The sequence below is a fragment of the Haemaphysalis longicornis genome, unplaced genomic scaffold, assembly GCF_048455015.1.
Source record: "Haemaphysalis longicornis isolate Haplotype H1 unplaced genomic scaffold, Haemaphysalis longicornis Haplotype H1 scaffold_3, whole genome shotgun sequence".
In the NCBI taxonomy this organism is placed as follows: domain Eukaryota; kingdom Metazoa; phylum Arthropoda; class Arachnida; order Ixodida; family Ixodidae; genus Haemaphysalis; species Haemaphysalis longicornis.
Window position 1 is genome coordinate 79,533,546 of NW_027526335.1, and position 26,991 is coordinate 79,560,536.

Genomic DNA, 26,991 nt, shown 5'->3' on the forward strand with positions numbered 1-26,991 from the left:
CCAGCAGCTGGACCAGCGTCAGATGAGCATGTGAAGCTGTGGGCAGCGGTATGTCGGAGTGTGGTGTGCAGCAAAAAGACACGACGTTCACAAAAATATTCGTGGGCGGACTGCCGTACCACACCACGGACAAATCATTACGGCAGTTTTTCGAGTCTTTTGGCGACATCGAGGAGGCCGTGGTCATCACCGATCGGCAGACGGGCAAGAGCAGAGGCTATGGTTTCGTAAGTACAGCGTCTCCTTGTTGGCTCTCCCTTTCGTTCCAGGGGGACGCGCGATTCAAACAACGCCGCGTGCGTCTGAAAGTTCAATTGCTAAGCTGGCGATGGGGAGGCGCAGATGTTCTTGAGGAAACGGCGACTTTGTAGAGTTCGAGCGAAAACTGCTCCGATTTGTTCGCGGGGTGCCGCCGATAAGCCAGTGCCTGCATTGTGTGCGCGGCCAATGACGTCGCGTTAAGTGTATGAATCATTTGGCGGCCGCGCGCGGTCTCGCTCAAAATTTTTGCAAGTAATGATCAATACTAGATGCTGAAAAGTCGGCGTGGATCGTCTGGGCCTAAGCGTGTTCCAAAATGGAACGCCGCTGGGAACCGATCGGCGACGTGTTGTGTAGCTGACGTTAGGACGTGATCGACCCAGTAACTGTTGATTCTGTCCTCCCGCTCCCGTATACTTCTCGACACAAAAGGCGCGCGTAGTGCGTTGAAGAACAGACTAAACGACGTTCGCGGAAACGCCGTGAGTGCGCAATTAGGGCACGATCGTTCTGCGCACGCGGTATGGAGGCTAGCTGCGTTTGGAGTGGGCGACTCGTCGTAGCTTTGTCTACGCACGGGGTCTCTCCTCATCTTTCACTTGTATTCCATGCCGCGTATGGAAATAAAAAAGTGGAAATGTCGTAAGTTTATGATTTTTTTCTTCCTGCGGGTAATCTCGTGCTGTGGCTTATGTGGTGCGGCGTAGTTGTGACAGATTTACGAGACTCGTTTCCATCCATCCCTTTCCACCTCCGAGAGGTGCGGGGGACCCGCAGGAAGCTTCCTGCTGTTTCGTTATTATTGTTTTTTTTTTTTTTGCTTCTCGAGAGTTTTTTCGTCGGCGCTTTCATTTCAGACGTTTTCTGGATCGCCGCCGATGCGTGCTTTGTCGCGGCGTGATTAATCGTACCCAATGTGACAGCACAGGACAGCTCGTGTCTTAGCGTCGTTCGATTCACGGAGTCGCACAGATTGCCTCGGGCTCTGCGTCGGGCTAGGCATCCCCTGTGTCCGTTTTGCTTCGCGCGTGTGTGTGTCTGTGTGGGCAGCGGCGGCAACTTTTTTTTTTTTCCCCGAGCCGTGGCACACTTTAGGTCGCGAAAGCGAGCTGCTTGCTGGTGGGTACTCGGCGTTCCTTCCACCATTTTGAAGGGGGCATCGCGCGCCGAGCGGATTGTAAAAGCATTTTGTGTCCTCTTTTTAGTTGTCTTCCACGCGCACTTACTATTAAAATGGCTTCCGGGCGTCTCATCCGAACTTGTGTCGTTGATTAGAATCCTTAATCAACGACTACCGGTGGTGCGACTTCCGGTGGAAAAAGGGACATGAGGAGGAGGGCGTTACTCGAGGCCATTAAATGCGAGCCATTTTTAGTGACGTTCAGATATATACGTGATATATTTTTTTTATTCTCATGGAAGGCCATACCTTGAAAGTAAATGTCATTAATTTTTAAATGAAACAACGTGGTCTGGGTAATATCACAACCGCTCATCACAAATCTCCAATCAGACAAAAGAAAAACACTGCGGTGTAACGTCCGTTACATAAAGATTTTATTTGTAATCGGCACTGACAAATTTTCGCACCGGGTTTGTTAATCACGACACAAAAACTGAGTCACTAGCCTTCAATATTATTTATTATGAATTTGAAAGCATGGATGTTGTAGAAAGGGACGTCCTCGAGAGCCAGGGAGGGAAACAGCGTGTGCTTGTGTGAAAATAAAAGTTCAGGAAACTTGTACTATTCGGAATCCTTACGGAGTAGTGGCATATGGGCACGATTTGATGGGGATCTTGTCTTTTCTGTTTCTTCAAGCTCTTCTAATTAGGAAAAACAAAATGAAAGTTTATTTTTCTCAGTGTGTGGCATATTGCCACCAGCAGGTTGTGTTAGTCCCAGATTTGATTTTTTCTTCATTCGGAATTTCGTTGGGCTTCGGCAGAAAACTACTGTCAGTGCAGGAAGTACATGATCACGGCCTTAAAATCCACTATGTTCACCTCTCTCTCTCTCTCTCTCTCTCTCTCTCTCTCTCTCTCTCTCTCTCTCTCTCTCTCTCTCTCTCTCTCTCTCTCTCTCTCTCTTAATTGCTTTTGTAGTACGAGTTATCCATGAAGTGGTGCTCCTGAGACATTCTGAAACAGCTTTGCAGTGACAAGAAATTATCCCAATTATTTCGTCTTTATGTCGATCATTTCCAGGGCCCCTTCTTGATATGCCAAAGCTGTCACAGTAATCACAGAGCCACCCTACATAGAAAATGGATACTGGGTCCTGGCATGGTGGTTTGGTGTCTGTGGCTATGCCGGCGGTGCGCTGCCTCATCCCGCTCAGCATTGGTGGCTTAGTCGTCGCCTAGTAACTTGTTTGTGCCCAGTTAAGGACTTGTCCTTGGAGGTCGTGGGTAGGTGTTGGTTTCCAAATGCAGCACACAGGGTTCCTGACATCTTCGTCAGCCTTGCAAGCATCCTGCTCTCTTCACCCAACCCCTCTCCGCAATAAATAAACGGTTCGATTAATTGGCCGTAGAAAAATGTGGAACAATAGCAGTTGCTGCTCGACGCGCTTGCTCTTCTGTTATTTTAACGTGACCCATGTGTTGTGCAACCACGTGACCAACCAACTAAATGCATCTAAGTGGGAGATATGCTTAACCGTGGCCTGACTAAAAGACGACTTGGCGGTGTGCATCTCGGAGTGTAGTTGTGGCTCAGGTTTCTGGCCATGACAGCCACGTTGCCGCAGTGTATAAGCAAAGCTTGGCACATGTTTCAGAGCTGCAGCTGGCCTAATTTTTTTTTCAACCAGCACTGCGTTGCAAACCAGCTGTTACCTTGGCTAACCTCTCGAATCCTAACTGAAAATGCAAGCTGTCGTCAGCGCAGTATACCTAGATACAGAACCGGGTCATGGCTATCTTGAGATGTAAACTTTAAAGTCTGTAAGAATGAAGTCTGAAAGCACATCATGATGCCCACCCATGTTAAACGTATAGGCAACTGCACTCGCTGATGCTTTAGTGCATGGCACTGGTGGCTTTGTTGTTGGGGATTTACAAAATCAGTTTGCACCTCCAAGATACTGGCATCGTGTTTTAGCAGCGGTCAGTTACTACAGCTTGCTGCAGTTCCTCTGTGTGTTTGGTTGTGTCATAACAAATTGGCCTTAATTGCCGCGAAAAAAAAAAATAATTAGCAAAAGTGCTCACTTAGAAGTAAAATGAAAGTTGCACAAACCGAGGAACGCACGCGAGTAGAGGGCCTCGTACACTTAGATTTTAAAAATATAGAAACGGGCTTCAGGAGGCGCGTCTGGTCAATAAAACTGAAATTTGGTAGGGCACACAAGTGACAAAATAAATGTGATAAATAGGGGGAAATTCAAGGTTGGTTTCTTTTTTGAGAAAGGATTGGTATGGGACATGGGATGAAACTTCGACTGTCAGAAATCCAATTGGACCAATTTCTTGAATTGACAAATTCATATTCCCTTTGGCAATCGCCGTAGGCTTAACGCTTTCTCATTTTCTTGAGGGGGTAGAGGTTGATATAATGCAGTGATTCATGGTTGTTGGGGACTTGTTGAAGTTCAACTGTAGTGACAGATGGTGGCGGGGGTATTCGTACGTACATTCACTCCTAATAAATACGCAGCTCACCTTAATGGCAGCACATTGGTGCATCACTCAACTAACTCAACTCACTCAGCTAACCTGAAACAGACCTGATTCTTGTCCTGTTCTCCACTAGCGTTGGGAGTGGATGTCCACGATGACCAGTTGACCATGATAGTGATGCCGTGCATACACATAAAGTTTTGCTTATTAGAGCGGAGCATACATCACGGGATTATAATACGCCTGTCTTCATCCACTAGTGAGACCCTCTGCTGGACTTTATGTATGCCTCTGGCCTGGCTGCCCCGCTCCTTCACGCCTCAGTCTTGCTTATGCCATAGTCTTGAGGAGGAGTACTCGCCGGCCTCTCCACCAAGGTTAACACTTTCCACGGCTGCGGTGACCGGATATTCATGGTTATGTGCACGGACGGCGGTGCCTCTTGACGCATGTGCGCACGTGCATCCCAGCACATTGTCGTCATCATTTATCAACTCTGGTGATAGCTTATGTTTAACGCATGCGTTACCAGGCATCATCGTATCCTCTGTCAACAAAAAAACATTCCAGGGTAGTCCTTACTAACACAGCGTGTTAACTGGGGGAAATTGGTGCATGTAAGCACTCACGACCAGGCAGCATATACCATATTTGCACGATTCTAATGCACCCCCCATTGTAACCTGCAGGAAAGTTTACTTAGGAAAATTTGGTAAAATAATTTGCCCCTGATTCGATTGTAACGCGCAGGAAAGTTTACCTGGGAAAATTTGAAAAAAAAAATAACTTTTCGCCGATTTTACCGCGCACATGTAAAAAACTGTCGCCACATAACTGGAAGAATGCATTTTGACACGTGCAATTGTGGTAGCAGAGATCCCTTGCGGTTCATGATTGATTACGGGGTTTAACACGCCGAAGCTACACCGGGCCCCGCATGCGGTAGTGGATAATTTTGACCACCTAGGGATCATTAACGCTTGCTGAAATCTCGGAACACATGAGCGTTTTTGTTTTTCGCCTTCACCAGAAAATTGGCCGCCGCGGCCTGGAATCGAACCCACGTCCTTAGGCACAGCCGCACAACGCCATAGCCACTGAGCCACCACGGTGGGCCCCTTGCGGTTTATAAACTTGCTTATCCAACTCCTTAAAACGGGAGGGCAAACATTGAAAGCATTTGCTAATGTAACTGCCATGACCTTCATTATTTCAGATGTGGGGCCGTTAGTTCATTCGTTGTTCATTTACAAATGCTGCCAGGAAGTCTCGAAGTTTTTGAAAACGTCCATGCTTGAGGCCGGTGAATCCTTTTCTTGAAGCCTTGCATGATAATGTGGCCCTGCTTCACACCAATCGCGCACTCGTGTCTCCGGGACATTCGGTGTGCCTGATGCCGGTCGCTTCGCCTCGCTCTCTGCAAGTAGAACTACCTTGCACTTGAAAGGATATGCTTGACAGTGGTGCCTTTTTGAAGCAGTATTGACAGAAACAAAGTGCCACTTGAAACAGCGCAATATGTGCAACAGCTGGCTAAGTTATGCCCATTGAGGAAGTATTTCTTGCCGCCATGGGTATGCCAAAATTTTCTCACGTGATGTTGGCAGACTGTTTCAGATTGGATTTCGGGTGGAGTTAGTGTCCATGTGGATGCTGCTAGCCGTTGTGAAGCAGATTTCGCTTTTGAGGCCCATTGTAGCGCGTGTGCAAATTTGATGCCTACTTTTAGCACACGGTAGAATCTTGCAAAGGCAGTAGTCCTCCTTCGGGTACCTTAATGCATACCCAAATGTTGTGCCGACTAAATTAGCTGTCTCGCCTTCATTCAACACATAGACAAGAGGCTGTCGGGGATCATGCCGGCAACCTGTTGCAGATCAGCTTGGACGAGTACTAGGAGCAGGGCAGGATTGAGCAGTGGTGGAGCTACTCCGTGATATGCATGCTAGTTTTGCATCGTCCCAGGCATGTCTTGCTGTAGGTAATGTCTGTGACGGCTGGGACTGGGACGTTTCGCTGTATGAAACTTCGGCGAGTGGAGTCCACTGGAAGAGCCCTTTGTTTCACAGTGGCCCTGTGCGGAAGACATCTGCCGCCACCACGAGGACCACTCGAATGCCACGCCCGTCTTGTGTTCGCTACGTGTCCACTGCGGTGCTCGCCGATACAGTGCATGGCATGGCTCGTGTGTCCAGGGCCAACAACAGCTCACAGAAGGCGCGTCCTCCACTTCCCTCGCCCGACGCCGCAGCTGTTTGATAGCTGGGCCGGCATGCCTCCGCGCATGTTGACCTTTGCTGTGATACTCGAGAGACGCGTGCATCGAGGGGGACGCGTCCGAGTGGGCATTGTGTAGTCGGGCGCCGGCACTGATATTATTCATCGCCAACGCGGTTGTTCCAACGGACTCTCGCGCGATTTACCTCTGTACATCATTCATAAACATCGTTGACGTCTTTGGGTGGTCAAAACGTTAGGTGCGCGCACTACCTGGGCGTGTGAGCTGAGCCTTCAGACTGGAAAACCTGGTCACAGATGTCGGTGCTATATATGCTCCTGAAGTGTCCTTTCTGGGTGTTTGTTTAGTGTCACATCACGTCGCTTTGTGCGTGCGTGCGTGCATTCAAGCAGTCTGGGCTTGTTTTACTTGTGCGGCCGCTGCTATTTCACACCAAGGTCTCATACAGTCGTTCGCGCCGTTGAAAATACTATAAATAAAAATTCACTTTTCCTACAACACGCGTTGGAGTCGCGTCTCTCGGCTAGCTGAGTCATATTAAATTATGTGTTCAGTTTGCCAAAGCCACAGCTGGCGTTCGAGCTTCGGCGGTTTACGCTGCACTACTGCGCTTCTTTTTTGTGAGTGAATAACCAGGGATGTTTACGCCAACCCGACCCCCGCGCGGAAAAAGAATATGCGATCCCTCTCGTCCGCCGCTCCGCACTTCCTCCGCAGCTTCGCGGGGCTTTAAAATGCCTCGCCGCGCATATGCAGGGGGTCCCGTTCGGTAAAACGTCCCAGTGTCAATGTTGCGGGGTTGTAGGTCGCATTTACTGCGAAGCTCTTGCTTGTGGCGCTCCAGAGGTAGCAGCAAAACGTGCCTGTTCAGGGCCTTTTCGCGCGCAGTGCGTGGGAGAAAAGTTTTATACTCGTGTGTGAAACCTCAGTCCCATTATTCGACGTCTTTTCAACGCGCAAGTGGCGCGCATACGGACATGCGAAACAGGGTTGATATTGCCACACGACTTCAACTGCCAACTATAGAGCGGCGCGCCTTGCCCTATTTCGCGCAGACGATTTCCAGTAGATTTTGAGGTCTAAATTAATCCATGCGTTGGAAGCTTACCAGGCAGGAAGAGAGTGAGAACCAGCTCCTGTGTGTGTTTTCCTTAAGAATTAAATTTGTTTGGTGGAGGCATGTTTATAGGTTCTCATCCAGTCTTTTTAGTCTTGTGTGCGCGCGAATATCTTCACAGCACGTGTTAAAAATAGAATTCGCGAGCTGTCAGTGCTTGGTATCCAACCGTCCATATCCCCGCCGTTTCCGAAGCGTGAGCCATAACTACGGTGCTACGTCATTGCGGGGTTTTTCATGCAACCTTTGTGGTTAAAAAATTCAGGAAGATCGCAACATCAGTCAAAATCGTCGTCGCGCCCACCGCGCCCTAACCCTCTATGTGAATAAAAGTTATCTCTCTCTCTCTCCCTCTTGGTGCTTTCCTCGCCCGGGAACGGTGATACTCCGTTTATCACAGCGTGGGAGGCATCTGGTGTCAGAAGTGGTCCTGGCCTTGCTCGTAGTCTGTCTGCTTGTGACAGCTTCGTGTCTGGTTTCCTCCTAGCGTCCTGCCAATCTTGCCCGTCATAGCAAGGTCTATGCCGTCTCTTGTACAACAATGGGTAATGAAGTAAACTGTTCTCCTTTCAGCTCTCATTGCGTAAGGCCACGAAAAAAGCTCGAATTTCCACTTTTTCTGCCAGGTATGAACGAATATAGTTCACTTTGCAGCGCCAGCGCAGTAGGAACAAAAACGACGTTTGTCGAATTTTTCTCGAGGTTAATAATGTATACCAAAATAAATGCATCCGGATTGGTTTGTTGTCCTTGCGAGAATCGAACGACTTGAACTCAGTATTTTGCGGCCGGGTCGGACCAATTTTAATCTTTTACAGCCGCCGCGAAAGCAAACGTAGACGTGTTTTCCTCAGCCAATTTCGCTATTTTATTTCGCTTTTGGCGTTCCTATTTTTTTAGTTTCTTTAAATAAGTGCGGGCACATTCTCTAACCATGCGTGTGAAGTGTATTTCACGCAGCTTCGTTGCAGTAGCGGTCCCAGAGATCGTTTTTTGGGGAGGGCGAATTTTTTTTTTTTTTTTTTTTTTTTTGGGGGGGGGGGGGGGTGAGGCGAATATAGAATCGCTCCCCTCCTTGCGCCAATTCTGCGGAGGTGGTGATAACCATAGAGGCGTATGTGGTGCAACCGGCTGGGATTTAACTTCGCGCAAGTGGAATGCTTAAAAAAACTAAAAATAAGAAACTGAGGACCTCTTTGGGGGGGGGGGGGCGACCGCCCCCTTCGCCCCCCCCCCCCCCCCCTTGGGACCGCCACTGCTTCGTTCGTCATCCACCTTCACATCCGAATTTCTTTGCATGAAACAGATTTATAACCCTCCTTCACCTTCATCACCCCCTCGCCTTCTCCACCCTCGCTCTGCGCTTGGAAAATACTTTACGGTGAGGGCAAACTTGCACCGATTGGTACGAGGTCAAAAAAGAAACAATTCTTTAGGATGGAAAAAACGTGTTTGCACTTGATAGTGTCTCCATTGCTCTCCGCGCATGCGCCAGTCACCGCCAGTCATCAATCGTAGTGGGAGTGAGATCAAGTGCAAAAAAACTCTCCCCTGTAGTCACGGTCTACTTTTTTTTTTTTCGAGAGACAGAGATTAGGGGGGGGGGGGTGTTGAAAAGTGCATTCGGATACGAGAATCAACAGCGGCTATTCGCGTAGCTGTGGACATCGGCGGCGACGGCGTATCTGGCCGACCTTTGCACGGCCCGGGCGAAGCTCGAGTGTGGCCCATCACAGCGGCAGGCGGTGCGAGCGAAGCGACGATGGCGTCGCGTGTTCAGCCGAGTGCGGTGTTTACAAACGCGCGCGCGCTCTATGCTTTGGCGAGAGTCGCATACGGGCTTCGAGAACGAAGTCTGCCAGGCGTCAGACAAAGGGGGCGGGACTAGAGTGCTTCTACTTCGTTCGGGGTAGCACCCTCTCGGCAGTTCCGCTTAAATGTGCATCCCAAGAGTCTCACTTTCGCGTGCAGTGAACTACGCGAAATCGATTGTTCCCAATGAAACAGGATCGCATTTATTAGGCCTGTCGTTTTGAGTACCAGAAGCAAACTTGAGGCCACATTTGGTCCGTTTCGCGTGCGTGTCTAAACCTGCCCACCGCCATTGGGAGGGCTAGATCGTTCCTGTTGGACGACGTCGACTATCGTTTGCTGTACCGGCATGTCGGGCGTCAGGTCGGTTAGCAGCTTCAAGCACCTGTCACGAGCGTGCATGCAACGGCCTGAATGGCGCCCTGCCGCCCAAACCCAAGCCGTAGGGAAATCCCTGTCAAAGGCGGCTACAGGCACCTGCCCGTCTTGGGAAGAAAGCACCCTGCCTCGCCTGTTCACGCCGTTGATTAGCGTGACGGCGGAGTTTGAGGGAAAAGAGTCAACACCTTCGGGCCCTCCCTGGAAGCAGCACGGTGCGACCATTGACCCGATGGAGACCGAACGTGCGGAGGGAGAGAGAAACGCCCAAGGAGCCGGGCGTTCCTAAAAGTCTACCTGTGGCCGTCCGATTTTTCTTCGCGTCAAATTAGTTAAAATGCCACTGTGGCAATATGAAACGCTGTTTTCTTTCTTTTTTTTTTTCAGTATTGGTACATTTATGATGCCTTATTGAATGGCACTTGCATTTCCGGTTGCCAGTGTCATATCTCGGATGACATTTCAAGGCTGCATTGGCGTCGCATGCGAGCCAGTGGGCTCCTCTCTGCACGCTGTAGTTCATCGAATTAGGGAGAACGCGTACTGTGGTCGAAGCGGCCGTTCCGAGTTGATTATCGACCCACGCTGCGGCCGCACGGGTGCCTGGAGCCGCGTGCACTGTTGTCTCACAGCCCCCTGAAGATCTCTGCAGCGATAGCGCATGTCAAGGCTGATCGATTGGCGTTCCCTGTTAACGTGCACGACACACGTCGGCGCGTCCTTAACAAATTTATTATGCTCCCGAAGACAAAAAGAAAAAATGGTTAAAAAAGATAATCGAAGTATTTTGCACCGTACATGGTAACGTTACGTTTGCTTAATAGCGTATCCGTGGGGCACTGTCATGCCTCTGACTTATCTCACTTGGTCTTTTCTTTGGAAAACCTCGAATGTTGCAGCGAATGGTTCTGCCGTTGTTTGGTGGAGAGAAATGGTATAATGGGGGAAACCAATCTGAAACATTCATGGGGGCATGTTTTGTAAGACGTATTGCTAGCGGACTACGTCGATGTAGACGCGAGTGCAGTAATGTGTGGTGCTCTGACAAATGAGGACATACCTGTCGCTGACAGTGATGAACCGGGCGGGGTGGGGAGGGGGCACTAGTGTGATTGATTGATTGTAGGGTTTAACGCGCCGACGCAACTAAGGTGATGAGGCGCGCCGTAGTGGAGGGCTCCGGATTAATTTGGCCCGCCTGGGGATCCTTAACGTGCGCCGAAATCTCGTACACATAAGCGTTTTTTGGGAGCACTAGTGTGACTGTCTGCTAGAAACTCGTGACCGACTTGAATGCCGCCGTCCCTTCAGTTGTGAAGATGGCAAGAAGGAGGGCTTTCCGCTACGTTCGCTAGTTACAGCAAAAAGTTCTTGCTATCCGAACCGCCTTCAAGGACAATAGGCTGACTGAAAGCACGGATTTTTAGAGCGCAGCTTTTAAAGGGACTCTGCAACACCGCCGACAAACGCCTTCGCGTCTAGAAGCACTGCGAAAAGCTGTTAGAGAGTTTTAGCAGTCGTGTCTGTTCCGTCGTTTACGTAGTTCCCGTGTTTACCGGGACCCGCCTGCGCGCGGAAGGGCGAGGAGGCGCACCCCACCGTGACGAAAGCACGGGCATGGAGAGTGCCGGCCCGCGGAACTAATCCCCCTACCGCGACGAATGCCCAAGTGCCCGGACGGGTCCTGGTCAACACGGTAATTACGTACAACACGGAACATACGGAGTGCAAAAACTCTCTAAATCGGCAGCCCGGAGCGGCACTGCGTGATTTGCTCGTCGCAGCAGATGCGCCTTCCATTTCTGCTTTGCTTTTGTGGCAAAGTACTGAGAGTGTTTGCTGACTGCGTTCCAAAAGCGTTTAGGATATAGTACAAACAGTTGAATAAAGGGTTGCAGGGTCCCTTTAAGCGCCTGCTGCTGTGGTTTCGCGTCGGCCTCGGTGTAACCGAGCGAACCAAGAGGGCCGCGCGAGACATGCTCGGCGGCGGCGAGCGAGATAACGGCAGAGTAACGCGCGCCGCCTTGCGTTCGCTGATGACGCGCTCACTTCCTGAGACGCAGCAGCTATGCGCCGTCACCGAGAAGACTGCAACTCGCGCTGCGCCCAAATTTCGCATTAGGGAGTCTAGTAATCGTGATCCAATTTTTTTTTCAAGCATTAAATTGTGGACATGGCCTACTGCTTCCCAATCGCTGTGCACTGGTGTTGTTAACTTTCATTAGTTCGAACTGAGATAGCTCCTTCCCCTTGCGGTTTGAATTAACGAGCTTTTACTCGACCTTATAAGAAACATTTACGGCGGCTGTGGCAGTTCGAACTGCGGTGTAGTGACGCTGTGATTGAGCTCTACATCCGGGGCGCGTTTATTTTTATTTTTTGTGTTCTAGCTTGTGCCCTAGTAGCTCCCGCGGCGGACGCCATGGTGTGCCCGCATGGCCCGAGCGACAGCCGGGTGTGGTCTTGATGACGGCGCAGATCCCGAAGGTGGGGTTGCCTGCCGCGGCGCTGCGGCCGTTTGTCAACGTCGTTAAAAAGCGCAAGCGGCCGCGACATGCTGGAACCCCCGGTGCCGTGTTCTCCTCGGCCGTGCCCGCCGCCGCGGCAAGATAGAGCCAGCTCGTGCAAACGCGTCCCCCGTCCCTTCGACGTGCTGATCTGACTTTGGCGTGCTTCCCTCGTCCTGGGCTGACCGCTGGCCAGTGTGCCGTATATAATATCGACTGTCGTCGCACGGCCGGCGGCGTCTCCGCGGCCTGAAAAAGTCGTTCCGCCGTGTTTTTAATGACATTCGATCAAAAGGACACGTGCTGGCGGCGGCGGGTAGACGGTGCCGCCAGGCTCCGTGCGCCAGTCGGACGGAGTCTGTGGCGTGCTGGTGCGTTTTCTGCAACACGCGCTTTCTTTCGGCTAGCAGCTTGTGCACGCCATGTGCGTTTGCTTGGCGTACGTGTAGGCGCTGCACACACTCCTTTTAATTACAGCGCGCCGTCTCGTTCGCGTCGCGGACGAATATTACGCGCCTGCTTCTTGCTTAACGGCGGAATTGCGCCTGTTCCAAAAGGACTGTAATTACGGTCGGCCGCTATCGACTCTTCCAGTTAGTCATAGTTTTCGCGCCTGCTTCGCGGGCGTTACCTCTGAAATTTCAGCGCGACGTTAATTGGGTCAGCGTCCGTGTAGCCGTGTCGGCATCTCGGCTTCGGACAACCGCGACGCGTTGGTTGCAACGTTCGGGGGGAATGTCATTCGCTATGTAATAATGTGGTTTGGAGAATCCGCCGCATCGCTACACGGGCCATTTCACGCTATGGCGTCGTTACACGCAGAGGGCTTTTTTTTTTTCGTTGAATGGTGCTACCGCAAATGTCTCAGCTGGCGGTTATCACGGCACAGAAGCGAACTTGAAAAATTTCGAACAAGAAGTTTCCGGCGCACTGATCTTGTCCCGTAGAGTCTATCGGTGCCCGGAGTACCGCTCCACGGTGCCGTATTACTTTCGTTCACAAAGAAAGGCCATGGAGTTCCGAAAATACTTCCATTTAAGCCCCAATTTGAGGCTCATTTTACACATGTAAGTACCACGGGCACGAAAGCTCGGGAAAAGAGCGCCAGAAAAAGCACGGACGTCGGGTATTTCGTCCCGAAAATTATAACACAATAAATAAAGCTGTGAACAAACATAAGAAGGCTGCAAGGCAACACTATAACCAGGCACTGCCTCGTGGCGCCTGGAATCTTCGTTTTCTGGTGTTTGTTTTTTTAATTATATGCTTACTTGGGGTATTTTTAAATCAAGAGTTGGGCAGAAGCCCGTCTGGTCGGGGGAGCGCTTGACAAAAATTAAAGCTGACACCGACCAAGAAAGCTTATAAAACAATGAATTTCCGACCCCCGTACGGGAGCCTTGTTCAGGTTTAAGGTTTTTTTGTGTGTGTGCGCGTGCGTGGGCCGAACCTTATTAAATTCCAGTTGCAATTAGGTATAGTGGCTGATGTAATACTTTTATTTTGTTGATAAATTGGGTTGTAAAAATTGTGGCTGTTTCTGGGTGGTAATGGGGGAGGGGGGAATGAAGGTGTTCATAACATGTTGTAATATCCCCCCGTTTCTTTGGAAACAAGCAATGACTGAGAAGTGCCGGTCAGTTTTAGGACATAAACTATTTAATTCGCCCAAGCTGGCCATCGATCTTTTTTGTACAACCTCGTTAACATAACCATTTGCATACGGGGCATTTAATTTCCATGATATAAACCGGTATGGATCTCGGCTGAGGGAACGTTCTCTCAGTATCGCAGCTGTCACCATTAAAGAAACAATCCCCTTTTTTCCCCTCTGTTGCCCGCCGACTAAAAGGGAGACACGACAGGAGATCACCATAAAAGCGACGGGGGAAAAAGAACGGGGGGATATCGATCTACCTCGCGTAAGCTCACTGACTTCGAAGTCAACCGAATCTGGCTCCGCTGACCCGAACTCGAGAAGCTGGGATGGCGCACGTGTTCTTCCAACTTCGTCCCGAAATTAACTGAAAACTCGAGTTTGAGCTGATTTTTTTTTTTCAGGACATGTTCGCGGGATAAATTCGGATTTTACCGTAGAGCCCTGGTATATAATCGACGCTGTTGGAAAGTGGTGGCGGCAACCGCCGTTTCGCCTACTCTCTATAGAATTCGACTACGACTTCCTGCTTTTTTGTATATTTACTTAATTATGCGCAGTTGCTTTGACGCTGTAACAGTCTCTTCCCTGTTTTTTTTTTTTTCGTGCCGAGGCTCTAATCGCTTTTTTTTTTTTTTTTCTGCAGTCCACTTAACGCTTCCGTGAAGTTTAAAACCCACTGTTTCGGGGAGGTGGACGCTCCCTCCATTTCTTGCTCGGTGAATTCTTTGGCATTTCATTAGGACGTATGCTCTGCCAGAGCATATGCAAGCCTCGTCCTGTTGAGAGTGTTTGATCATACAAGCCCTGTCCTCAAACAGCCTCAAAAAGCGACGCTTACGTTTTCGTTAAAAAAAAAAAAACAGGCTTTTTGTGCTTTTCCCCTTTGCCACTTTTACCCTCCTACCTCGATGAAATTCTCCGTTCCATGCAGTCTTCCCAGCGAACCATGTCTTCCTATCACTTTTTGGCGTGCCATGACAGTCCGTTGGCAGCTCAAATTTCGTATTTCGTCGTCAGCCTGTCTTCCTCCCTTTAGTGTGCGCGCTTGCTGCTGCAGTTGCCTGTGCATTCTCTCCGCCCATTCCTTACCACCCAAGCTGCTAAGCCTCTCCTCGGAGCACTCTTTGCTACTTGCTTCCCTGATTTCAGATTAAGACGCACCCTGTACCTCGTTCGTGGTAAAGCGATGAAAGCTCCGGCGCCTCTATCCATGTCTTCAATTGCCTTCAGATTGGCGCGGAAGTGATTTGACGACGTCTTTCGGCAAGTGGAACGTGTCACGCGACGCCCGTTAAGGGCCCGCCACCCCTTGTTGAGCGTTTATCGACACGGTGTTTTCCAAGGGGGGCGTGGAAGTCTTCGAGGGCTCCTTCATCGGTCGTATATTCTCGTGTCTCGGTGCAGTTTGCTTGCAAAAGTAAAAAGGCACCCGTATTTTGACTCATTTGCCGATATGCAGCTAGCTACATCCTCCGTCGCTGTCTCTATCATCCGCCATTTAGAGATATGAATTTCTGCGAAGAACGTCGGCGTTGACGTTCTCCGATTTCCTTTCATCCCGCTACAGGCTATAATTTTTTTTATATAGTAACGCCGTTTCCTCGCCTGTCATGTATTTCTGGCCTCCCCTACCGGCGTTTCACATTTCCATTAACCTCCTGCTTCGGTAAATCACTCCCTAATTTTACCTGCCCTTGTTGAATGACCCAAAACGGTCTGTCCGCGAGTCGCGACCCTAGACGATGTTTTTTGACGCAGCTGCAAATGAAATTACAGAAAGGCTGTTCTGCGCGCCGTGGCCGCGACTGGGTTATGAAACAGTGTGACAGACGGAGAGAGAGAGAGAGAATTATAGCTAGCGCCGTTTAAAGGACCTCAAGCAATCTCAATGAGTCCTCCACCCACGACTTGCTATTTTGGGGCCCTACAGGTGCCACATTGATTATTCACTTGGGTCACAAAACCTTCCCGGTGCATCCACCTGCCCACCGCGCTAACGGTCGTCCGGCTCCTTGCGGATCTTGTTACGAAAACTCGCCTTCTTCAACGCGCTCCTCCCGCTGCGTCACGGCTTGCGCGCTGGCGGGAGAGCTGAAAAATCGAGCCCGTCTCGGCCCAAATTGTTTTCGCCCGTCCGCGCGTTTCCTCGTCGTGGTAGCGTGCGCGGGCCAATCGAACAACCAACCTGAGGCGCCGATCCCTTGCCGCCGTCGTCGCCTGGCACGCGCACTTCTCCGGCCATCCTCTATCTAAGTGAACCCGGAACAAAGAAAAGGAGAGGCTGGCATGCATGCGGCCTGGTTGCGTGCCGTCGAATGCAGTTGGTTCTCTCCGTGCCATCTCCGGCGTCGTCGATGCATTATTCTGCTGAGTTTTACACTTTTGCTCTTTTGCAGCTCCCACTGTTCTTTGTTGAGCAAACTCGGTGCAGGAAAGCGGGTTATCTATCGTCGATCATCCCTCCCATTGTGCCGCATGGGTGTAACTATGTGGTGGGAGTGAATGAGCGCCGTCTTGGTTTCTCTATTGGAAAACATTAGAAGCCGCGCCCTCTGCTTCTGCACGTAAGACGCGGAAATGGGCGCCAACGACACCGACCGAGCTTGTAAACAAGTCTCCGAGTCTGCCTGTGCACGCCGAAAGGCCACTCGGTCTACTGCTCAATAAACTCCTCCTCCTCCTTCTCTCCACTGGCACAGTCGTTGGACTTGCTATAAGCGATCAGTGTCGACTGTCTTCGCGCATCGGGACGAGGTCTGTACTTGACCACTGTAATAATGGCATTGCTTGCTGTCTCCAGCCGTCGCCCTCTTTTTTTATCTTCTGCTGTTTCAGTCGGAGCTGTGCTTTTTTTATCGCGTTCCGCTGCTTTCGATACAAAGGAGACCAATATTGGGAGGCCAGCAATAGCGGCCGCTCCCTGGGCGTTTTGTTTTCCCAAGAACAACCTCTTCGCCCGCTTTCATTTTTGGCCTGCAATCACTCGTCCCGTCTTGTTTGTTCTCGAGCACTCCAGATTGGGCGCTCACAGATTGCCTCGAAACATTGACGTGGGGCTCGTGTCGGACGCATGTTGTGACTATCGCCTCCCGCGACCGCTTACTCCATGGGTGGGAGGCGGCGCTGTTGACAAGCACATCCGTGAAGTTGCAGAAGTAATTAACTGCAGCAAAGGGGAAATTTGGGCCACTTGGTTTGGAATCTGATAAACAGCGCAGGGAACAAGACGGGGAGCAGAAAGACACGACGCGTCCAGTGTCTTTCTGCTCCGCGTTCCCTGCGCTGTTTATCATGGTTGCAGAAGTATACCACCGTTTAGCTAGCGCATCTGACCTGGGTCGCCGTCTAGCTTCATTTTTTTATCTCCAGCTGTTTCACGGGGGGGGGGGGGGGAAGAGAGAGAGAGAGAGAGAGAGAGAGAGAGAGAGAGAGAGAGAGAGAGAGAGAGAGAGAGAGAGAGAGAGAGAGAGAGAGAGAGAGAGAGAGAGAGAGAGAGAAGTAGCCACGACACGCCTGTGCATGCAGCCTTGATACGATTTTCATTGTGTGCCGGCGACTCACTGGCGCGCAGGCCCGGTTGCGGACACCTCGTGAGCCCCGTGCCGTCGCGATCATCAGGCTGCAGATGATGATCCGGAAGACGTGCGTTGCTGGAATGGGGAAGCGGGGCTTGGCTTCTTTTTCCTTTCGCCCGGTTTCTTCTCCTCCTTCCGTTCTCTCGTCGCGGTTCCGTGACGCATTCGTGGCGTGCGCTGTCTTTATTTTTGGCCGCCTTTTCGGTGACCTCGCCAAACGTCGTGCGCCGCCGTGTCGGGACGGTTTGCGTAGCGCGGGACCGCTCGCGACTGCGGTGCGGGCTCCAGTACCGTTAACTATTGCAGTTAGGACGACACTTTTGCAGTGACTATAGTCGAATGCTCCTAGATGCTTTCTGGCAAAGGAATTACGCACGCTGCCATGGCCATGATTTAGTGGGCGGCGACTTTGCGCCAATACTTGCTTGTCTTCAGAGGTGGCTGAGGATAGCGGCATGGGCTCGCTTAATTCATCTCGTGACAAATTCACCAGCTTCTTACGCCGATGATGGGGACGAAAACGTTTTTAGAAATACCCGCGGCTGCGCAGGCGGTCATTATCATTGCGCGCCTGTGATCATCTTGTGCCTGTCTAATTAGGTAAACATAATTTTCGAGTCCCCTGAAGAGAACGCTACGCATTACTGTGCACGCGCGGAATACGATGTGAAGCGGGGACATGATGCACCGAGTCCTCGTGGTGGTGCCACCTTCTCGTTAGCCGAATCTGGCCAGTATACAACTGAACCTACGGAATACGCAAGTTCTGTATGAACTTTTTGTGCATTTGAAGGCCGTGAAAGGTGCATGTATGTCGCAGCGAGGCAGAGGGAAAGAAAGAGTAAAAAAAAAAAAAACTCGGCGAAGTTGATCGTCCGTTGGCGTCGTCTGTGCTTCAGGCGTTCCAAACACTACCGCTCGTAAAAATTAGCTCAAACGCGATCACGAAAATATGAACCAGTACGCACCAGTGGCGTACGTTTCATATGGGGCCGGAAACCGGAAAAAAGAAGAGAAGAAAGTAAAAAGAGAACGAAAAATTAATAAAGAAACTGTGTAATAAATTATTTTTATTATTAGCGGCATCGCAGACTGGCTTGCCCTGTTGTGAGCAGACGTCCAATCTGCGCAAGTTTGTTGGGTTGTCACTTGCGAACGAACAATAACTTTTTAATTGTCTTAATTGGGCAATGAGCCGAGTCGGTGCCCTTGTTGTCAAATGCATCCTCGTGAACCCGGCGGAAATTTCGAAGGGGGCCGCGCCCCCCCCCCCCCCCCCCCCCTGCGTACGCCTGTGAAACGCACAAATAGCGCGATTTCTTTCCATGGAAGTCAAATTGACGCGTGACCTGATTACAGTAACAAAGTTCGAAAATGTGGCTTTCCCATTATACCAAAGCGCGCCGTTATTTGAGCTGCACTAAGAGAGTTTTTAAATTTTGTGTGTGTGTTCCGGTTCGTATCTTGGTGTCCGCATTTCATTTGTCCATGGCTACACCCGGGTGGTGCCAGCCCGTGTGTGCCCGCCGTGTAGCCGCTCTTGGGAGCAAACCAGGCTGCGGCGGCGCTCTGGTGGGCGCGCAGCTGTTATTTGCGGGGCCCTGGGCTTCCTTCGCAGCTCGCGGCTGCGCGGGACCGCGGCTCGCCCTACCTGCGAGCCTGGCCACTTGCGTGCTCGTCGCCGTTCCCTCCGTCTGCCCCCTCTCTCGGCGCCGAGCTGGAAAATTTGCGCTGATAGCGGTAGAATCCGTCTGGCCTGCTTTTGGCCCATCCTTCTTCCGCGCCGAGCTCGACAACTGGTCGAAAGAGCGCGGCTCCCTTCTAGCCACCATGCCGCTCTCCTCCCTGGCAAGCCGCTGGCACGTGCGTCCCGCATTTGGCCCCGCTAAATAAAAAGCCGCCCGCGAGTCCCCGAGGTATATACCGTGGTTGTATAATTGTCGCCCGCTTGACTCCTTTGATGAGGCGGAGCTAGGAGCGCCTCTTAGCCAACCCCTTGTCTCTCCCGCTGTATGAAATGAGGTTCGCGCTCGCTGTTTCTTTTACGTCTCGACGTTCCTGTAGCCATGCCTCCCGACCAGCCGCCTTGATCGCGGGAATTTGTGTCTTCGGGGCGCAGTGGAGTGTTGTTTGTGCGGAGTTTTCGTCGTCCCGTCGGTACGCGTGTCTGAGTATCGTAAGGTGGCATAACAAGAACGCTATTTCTCACACATGAACGGGTTAATTCATGGAACGCAAAGTGCACTCGGCTGAAACACACTAATCGGAAGGCGCGCTCAGATATTCCTCGCCCTCTCCTTTGCACAATTGAGACTTGTTTTATGCGATCCATTACCGGGCGCCAAGGTTTCGTGCGAACGTTTTTTTTTTTTTTTTTGTCGGAAAAAAACTCTTACGTGGCGTGGTGCTCAGTATTCCAAGTCTTCGGACACAGTTCCCAAAGTTGTTGGAGCGGTGCAGGCTACCAACGGATATTGTGGCAAAGCCCTCGTCATGTTTTTTTTATTTTTTCATTTTTTTTTATTTTTTTTTCTTCTCGGTTGTATAGTACTGCGCGTCCTGGAGACGGCGGTGCGCCGAAATCTTGGAACACACGGGCCCCTTCGCTTTTCGCCTCAATCAGAAGAGCGTTGCTCTTTCTCTCTACCGTCTCTGGCAGAGCCCGGTCTTGGGTTTCAGCGTTGTCGAACACTCCGCGCCCCCCGTGGTGTGCGAGCACGGGCGCAGGGCGCTTCGGCCTCCGCACGCTCAAGTTCCAGCAGCTGTTTTTTTTTTTTTTTTTTTTTTTTTTTTTCAGAGTTGTGTGAACTGCTTTTTCTACGGTTACCGAAACGAGCGCGCCTTCGGGTTCAAACTTTGTGTCTGTTAGTGTTAGAGATAGGTCCCTTTTTCTTTGCGGGGAACATAGCTGACTGGGCCTAAGAAGCGTCTTCCTGAATAACTCCCGCAAAATTGCAGCAGGAAGCAAGAGCAAAGTGTTTAATAATTGTCTTGGTTTTGTGAGCAAAACTCTCAGAGCGCCGGGGTGGCGCTGCTCTTAACCGTTCACATGGGTTTTTCTCACACCGCGCAGAACAACGACACTCAATCGCTCGACTGCGCGCATCCTGGCGCCCCAAGTCAGGCCACTAGAAATTTTGCCGTCGGGTATGCCGGCGCCAGACGCTGCTTGGGCCGTTCGTAAACACGGCACGCGTGACCGCAAGCAACGGAAGACTGTGGGAGGGTGATGCTCGGTTCGCACCATGATAGGCGCACAGAACCCTACAAATGAATATACCACCACTGCTGAAGGAAAAATAAAAGACAAAGAAAGCGTAATGAAATGAGGGAGGGGTGGGGGGGCAATATGTTTGCCTTATGCCCTGAATGTTAGTATCATTCATTAAACAAGTTTAACTTTAGAACTTGTCGGACTCTTCGACTGTTGTTGCATTGCCGCAATCCGCTTGCTGCATGCGGTAGCGGACACAAATCGTCACTACTATATATGGTTCGACATCATCATAACCAGGCTATTTGTGTCAACTGCAGGACGTTCCGGAGACTTCCAAACGGCACTAGCACGGGTTTCTAGAGTTCATCCCTTTCCTTCGAATTTCTTTATCTCATCCCTACACGTTACCTAGAAGCCCCAGAAAATGGAGGGAATGCAGCTTCTCCTGTAGCTCAACTGGTAGGGCATCCGGCGTGTTATCCGTAGTTTGTTGGCTCAAATCCCTTCTGGAGCGCATATTTTTCTTCATTTTATTTCTTTCCTTTCAATACCTATTGTTTCGAGGTCGGTCATCTCTTCGTGACACTATTTTTACACAACGAAGAGGCTAACACTTTCTCAGTAGGGTCCTTTACGTTGACTGGCCGCTTTCTTTTTTTTTTTTTTTTTTTTTTCATTCAGCGATCTCCCAGTTAACAATTGTAAGACTTCGTCCCTAGCGTTGTTCGTGCAAATGGAGCTCCGAACGAGTTATAAAATTTGTCTCCGTGTTTCCTACTGGCGTGCCCCTTGCTGCAGCCGCTATGATTTTTATTTATTTTTCGACCCCACCCCCCCCCCCCCCCCATCCCCCCATCCCCCAGGAAGTCACTTCTACGGCGCTGTGTGCGGGGAGACTTTCGTTACACTTCCGTTGCCCGCGCGGCTGTTTCGAAGCCCATGAGCCGCCTTGTTTCCACTCCGCCAGCGATCGTTGATCCTGCAGCTGAAGAGAGCGCTGCTCGTGCCGTGTTTACAGTGATCGCGCCTCTCTCCGGGAGGGCACGAGCCGGCATGTTTATATACACGACTGCGCGCAAACCGAGCCGTCGAGTGACGGCGCTTGGTGGCAAATCGGGTGGAGCCGGTGTTTTCCGGGCCCTCCGCGCGGCGTTACGTCGAGCAAAGCGGCCTCTTGTGCAAGCTGGGGACGCTTGGCGGTGAAGAGTCTAACGAGCGAGCCGCTATCGAGGCGAGGCTCGTTTCAAGGCATGTGCTATCCACGGGCATCTTGTCGACTTTGGTGAACGAACTAAAGCGGCCAACGTGTGTTTAGGCTCCTGAACCCAGACCATCATGGTAACAGTGGGAAAGGGAGGCAACAAACACTTGATTCGCTAGACCTGTCCGTTGGTAGCGCTGATTTCATTTTCTCTAGGATTTATATGCCCGCAGCACGGAGAAAGACTCCGTGGTCCGCAGTTTTGGAGGATTTGTTCAAATCAGTCGGTAATTTCCGGATACTGCCGCCAAGATTGTTTTTATATATATACATATATATATATATATATATATATATATATATATATATATATATAAGCAGTTTGGCTTCGGCGGAAGAGTATCGGAGGGCTGAATGTGTGATTGCTTGTGTCTAGTGCGACCTGCAGCCCCATAGTCCGTGCTCGTGGGGAGGTCTATGTGCCTGTTATGACCAATCGCCAGCGTAGTAGCGTTATCGTGTTCAGTGAGTGGCGTTCCTTTTTCGGCTGTGCTGAATGCTTGTCGGTAATGTCCTCTGTCTCTCTCCATTCTGTATTCTGTGAACAGCAGCTCTTACAACCATTATCGTCTGGTTTTCGGCACCACCTTGAAACCGTTTCATTCCAGAGCACGGTTATACTTGATCAGTAAACTTGCTTCTCGTTTTGTTTGCTTCCGGTTTACCTGAAACGATACTGCTTCACCATGGAGCTCAATTCTCTGGGTAAATGGACGTGCGCACGAGAGGCGCGGTCCGGTTAATGACAGCGGGCCAATAGTTGGCGGTGTAACGTCGACCTGTGTAACCGGACGACATTCACGTATGCGAGTGATATGGATGCCGACCAAACAGACGGACAGCACGCGCTCGACGTTGGATCCGCGCAGTGCACTGCTCGGCCACAGATGGCCCCGCGTTTCTGCGGAGACAATGCGTACGTACATAGCCTCCTCCAACACATCTGGCGCGCGCATTCTTGCCGTTTCAGCGTCGGCTCTCTTCTGACAGCGCGGTCGTTCGTGACAAAGCCGTCGCATGAAATGCGGCACTGGCCTAAGTGCATCGGCTGTCCTTTCCCAGCTCGCGTTTTAGGCTGAGCAAACTGGCCGTGTCATTCGTAAGCTGCGAGACTAGGTACGCGCAACGTCGCGTGCGTGCTGGCGCGTGTGTGGCAGTGCGCTCAAATGGCAGCTTTTTGTGTGGGGGAGCACGCGTGCGTGACGATGTCCGTGGATGAGAACAAGGGATAGGAAACGAATCGTCGGAACTCGTTGTGCTTTGCGAGTATCTGAGGCCGCGTGTCAATCGCGCGTACGGGCTGGGGATCGTCTCTGGTTCCGCAAAGATAGATTCCGACGCCGAGGTCGACCATTGACGCGCGTGTATTTGTTCGTCTTTTTTTCTCCGTGATGGTGAGGGGGACTATCATCTCCCTTTTCTTCGGTGGAGGATCACTTAGCAGTCGACGTCGCTCCATGACGAGGAATGGACCCGTTCTGTGTGTAAAAAAAAAACAGTGGAAGTTTATTTAACATACCCTTGAAAGGGAATCGCTAGATGGCGTTGGGTGCTTTCAATTCTGTACCGTTTAGGAAACGTAATGGTACGTCCCGGTCGTCCTTTTATGGCTTGCTCCTACTGGTTTTCAGTCTGGTTCTCCTCCACTAGAGCAGTGAGCCAGCGGGTTGATCTGCCCGTGTGGTGTGCGCGTGTATTTTTAAAGATACTCAACATTCGCTGTCTACCAGCAACAGCTTGATGTGGGCCAGTTGGTTCGACGTGATCACAGGGTTTAAAGGCGCAAGAAAAAACGCGGGCACTAGAAGAGAAAACAAGTGAGACAAAGGCGCTTCGTTTGTCTTGCTTGTTTTCTCTTCTAGTGTCCGCGTTTTTTCTTGCGCCTTTAAACCCTGTGGTTGCCTACCAATTGGATCTTGTTTTGCTTCAGCGTTCGAAGCTGCCCTGTAAAGAGGGAGACCCCCGGTGGCATGAGAAGCACGTTCGTGTTTGCGAAGCAGCACTGTGCGTCTCCTCGTTGTTTTTGTAATGACGCTACGTTGAGACCTAAACAAAGAAACGCGCGCATTTTGTCCAGAACGCCTTAGTCACTGCGAGAAGGCGAAATGAAGCATCGAGCGAGAAAGCTGCCTCCGTTTTTTCGCGTCCCGTCGAGTGCTCTCCGTCGCCGCCCATGTGGAATTTCCCCGCCTCGCTAAATATTCATGCCCTGATGCTGCCGCCTCTGCGCGTTTCTTTTTTTTTTTTTTTCGTTTATGAATAAACGAACAATAAAGCAATTAAGAACGACTACCTACGCGCTTCCCGCCTGCGTCGATTTTATCTGACGCTGGCGCGTGAGGCATTGCGAATCACGAATTCGTCATAAATCGACCCGCGAGTGGAAAAAGAGGGCTTGCCTGGCCGCTTCCCGTGTGCTGTCGATTGTGGCCCGCCATTGTGCGTATTTTTGTGTCTGGGTGTGGAAATGTGTGCGCCGTTTGTTGACTTGCCATGGCCCGCCGATCTTTTTTTTATAGGCTCAGTTCGCCCTTCTTCGAGCTGGCGCAGTTTTTGGTTTGCGCTCCAAGTTGCTTTTCTTCTCCTTCTGTACTATGTTGCATGTATGTGCGAAGTAGGTGTGGAAATCTCGCTGCGCGTCTCCTAACCAAGACATGTGCTCTCTAAAGCGGATGCGACACGTGGGGCATAAGAACAAAAGCTATCCAATAACTTTGTACCCAAATTACATGGTAGGACTGGGCGTTGTCGACTGATACGCGTGAGCGCCGTCTACCCTTACCTTGTGACATACTGGGTTCGTTGTTTCTTTCGGGGGGGGGGGGGTGCTTAAATTTTTTTGAAGGAAGTTAAATTTCGCCTCTCCATCTTCTTGGTGAACTGATGGAGACGAAATAGTGATGTTCTTTTGATGCGCGTGCCGAGATGACGATCTCGACTCGCTCCGATGACCGACGACCGATGCTTGGAGCGGGTGAGGGATGAGGACTGCCTTCCTTGCTGGATACTAGGTTTATTTACATTATTTACATGACTCCAACTTTACATCAGGTCAGAGTGACGGTTACATTGTCACTCTGACAGCAGCAGCCTGTTCGGCCGAGATCTATACTGAACTAGATCCCCTCTCGACCGACCCTCGACAAAACCCAACACTCCGGTTTTGATAGCAAAAACCCCGCCTCCAAAAAGGGGGCGTTCAAGAAAGAGAGAAAAACCTTTCAAAACAATTATTACAAACCATTGATTGGCCACAGTAACCAGCCAATCACACACATGTCCTCACCTGCGGTCACGTGACCTAGCCCTCTCTCTTATGCACTCAAAGTGCGTTTCCTCCGCACGCTGTTACACCCGGCCAGAAAATACAGGACATCTGCGGCCTTAAGTGAACCATCCATTACGTTAAGCGGGCGGCATCTGCACAAACAACAGCCAAGCCGAGGGCCCGGAGCGGTCCTCGCGCGGCTGACCTCCCTCCGCGCGACGCCTCCCACGACGTCGGGCGTCTGCGCGCGCGGCGTGACAATGAGGGTTGCTAATTCCCTCCCAGACTAAAGGGGCGCCGCCGGCCACCTGAACAGACCACGGGGAGAGACGCTGCCAGCCGAGGCGACCCTCGTCGAGGCGAACGACCCGTCGACGAAGAGCGCCCGCCGCCGGAGTCGAAGATTTTCCAAACTTACACCGCGCGCGCTTTGATCATCTGGCCTCCCGTCAGCTTGTTATGCCGAATGACCCTGCCACCTCCGACGCGACAGAGGCACTCGGGCTAATCGCCCCCATCCTTTGACACACAAAAGGACGGGCACAACAGCTCTCCGCGGCTTCGAACTTGGCGTCCGCGCGGCTACATGAAAGGGACACGGGAAAGTAGCAACGGCAGCGGAGGCGACGCCAATACATGGGCCACCGGCGGCCTTCATCAATTACATGCGGGGCCCGAACTTAACAAAGGACTGCACGGACTATTGTGTTTTTGCGTTCCTTTTTCTGTGGCTTAAGCGGTAGCGAATTTCTGATGCTGTTGACTTATCTCGCGCAATGATGTCACTTTTTTGGAAAGTCGTGTTATACGACTGAGAGTCGCAGCGTTACACAATCTGTAAAAGCGAATAATCTAAATGGCACAATTAGTGAAGCTGTCTTGTGATTTGCTCGTAAGTTCATACTTGCGTGTTGTCAATTCCTTTCAAGCAAGCACTGGACCTCATTCGTTCGTAATCATAAGACAGTTCACAACGGCGTAGTTTTCTTTGTACTACAGATTTTACGGCCCCCAAGCTTCGTGCGTTCGCACTTATTCACCATTTGTTGCTGCTGTTGTCATTGTTGTTGCTTATTACGTTATCATTAAAGATTAATTGCGTCTGGTTACGGCCTTGTCTTGTGGTGACAAGTATTTTTCCAGTCTCGTTTTTGGGGAGCGATCGGCTGTAACCAGGTTTTTACGAACGGAAAGGGTGCAGATGGGCAGCACCCCTCAACAGCGGGACCTATGGAAACATGCATGTACAGAGGTCAAAACTGTTAACAACGCGCGAACGCGTGGCCTTTGATACGTCCAGCGCAGCCTGCTGACAGCCACCAGCGAGATTAGGGGACGGCGCTGCGGCGGCTTGGCATGCGAAAGCTATTGCCGATGCTTCCGTGTTTTTTTTTTTTTTTTTTTTTTTTTTTGGGGGGGGGGGGGTCAAGGTTGGACGCCGAAGGTCCCTCGCCACGACCGCCGCCAACGCCTGTATTAAACATTATCTGACGCTGATAACAAGCGCCGTCTCGTTTTCGCCTTTGGTATGGTTCCACTATAAAAAAATAGGGAATGTGGGAGCCATAGCAAAGGCGAAAACGAGACGGCGCTTGTTATCAGCGTCAGATAATGTTTAATACAGGCGTTGGCGGCGGTCGTGGTGAGGGACCTTCGGCGTCGAATCTCTCCCGCCAAAACAAGGAAGCATATCAGCTTCAGCACAGGGCACACTAAACTGTGCTGAAATGATGAAATACCACTGCTCGCCCATCCCTGAATAAAGGGTGTGCGTGTTCGGGGGAAAGGGGGGGGGGTGTTATTATAACGCATTCACTGGGGGCAGCCACGGTCTTCGCTTAGGACCGGGTAAAAGGCGGAAAGGCTTTTCAACTACATGCTCTGTCGGTGGACCGGGAAAAACTGCGAATGAAGCAATGATTCGAATTGAAACGGTTGCTGCGTCATAACGAAAGTTTTGCCTCACATCATGCCCAAGGAGAGTCGAAGAAAAATACCCGAAAGAGTGACCGCGGTGTAGTCCGAATAAACCGAACGGTGTTTTTGAAAGCGGTATTTCCGCGCCCGGTGTTT

At 50.9% G+C, this 26,991-nt stretch overlaps 1 protein-coding gene across 3 annotated transcripts in view; it reads left to right on the forward strand.

Moving 5' to 3' along the window:
- Nucleotides 1-26,991, forward strand: part of LOC144174712 (RNA-binding protein 38-like) — a 93,047-nt gene continuing 66,056 nt past the window's right edge. For 2 of the 3 annotated variants that reach the window (XM_077703535.1, XM_077703536.1), the window contains exon 1: nucleotides 1-227. In XM_077703535.1, coding sequence (XP_077559661.1) covers nucleotides 51-227 — 177 coding nt within the window. In that variant the 5' untranslated portion in view covers nucleotides 1-50. The remainder of the gene's footprint in view (nucleotides 228-26,991) is intronic. The other variant, XM_077703537.1, reaches the window with a different exon arrangement.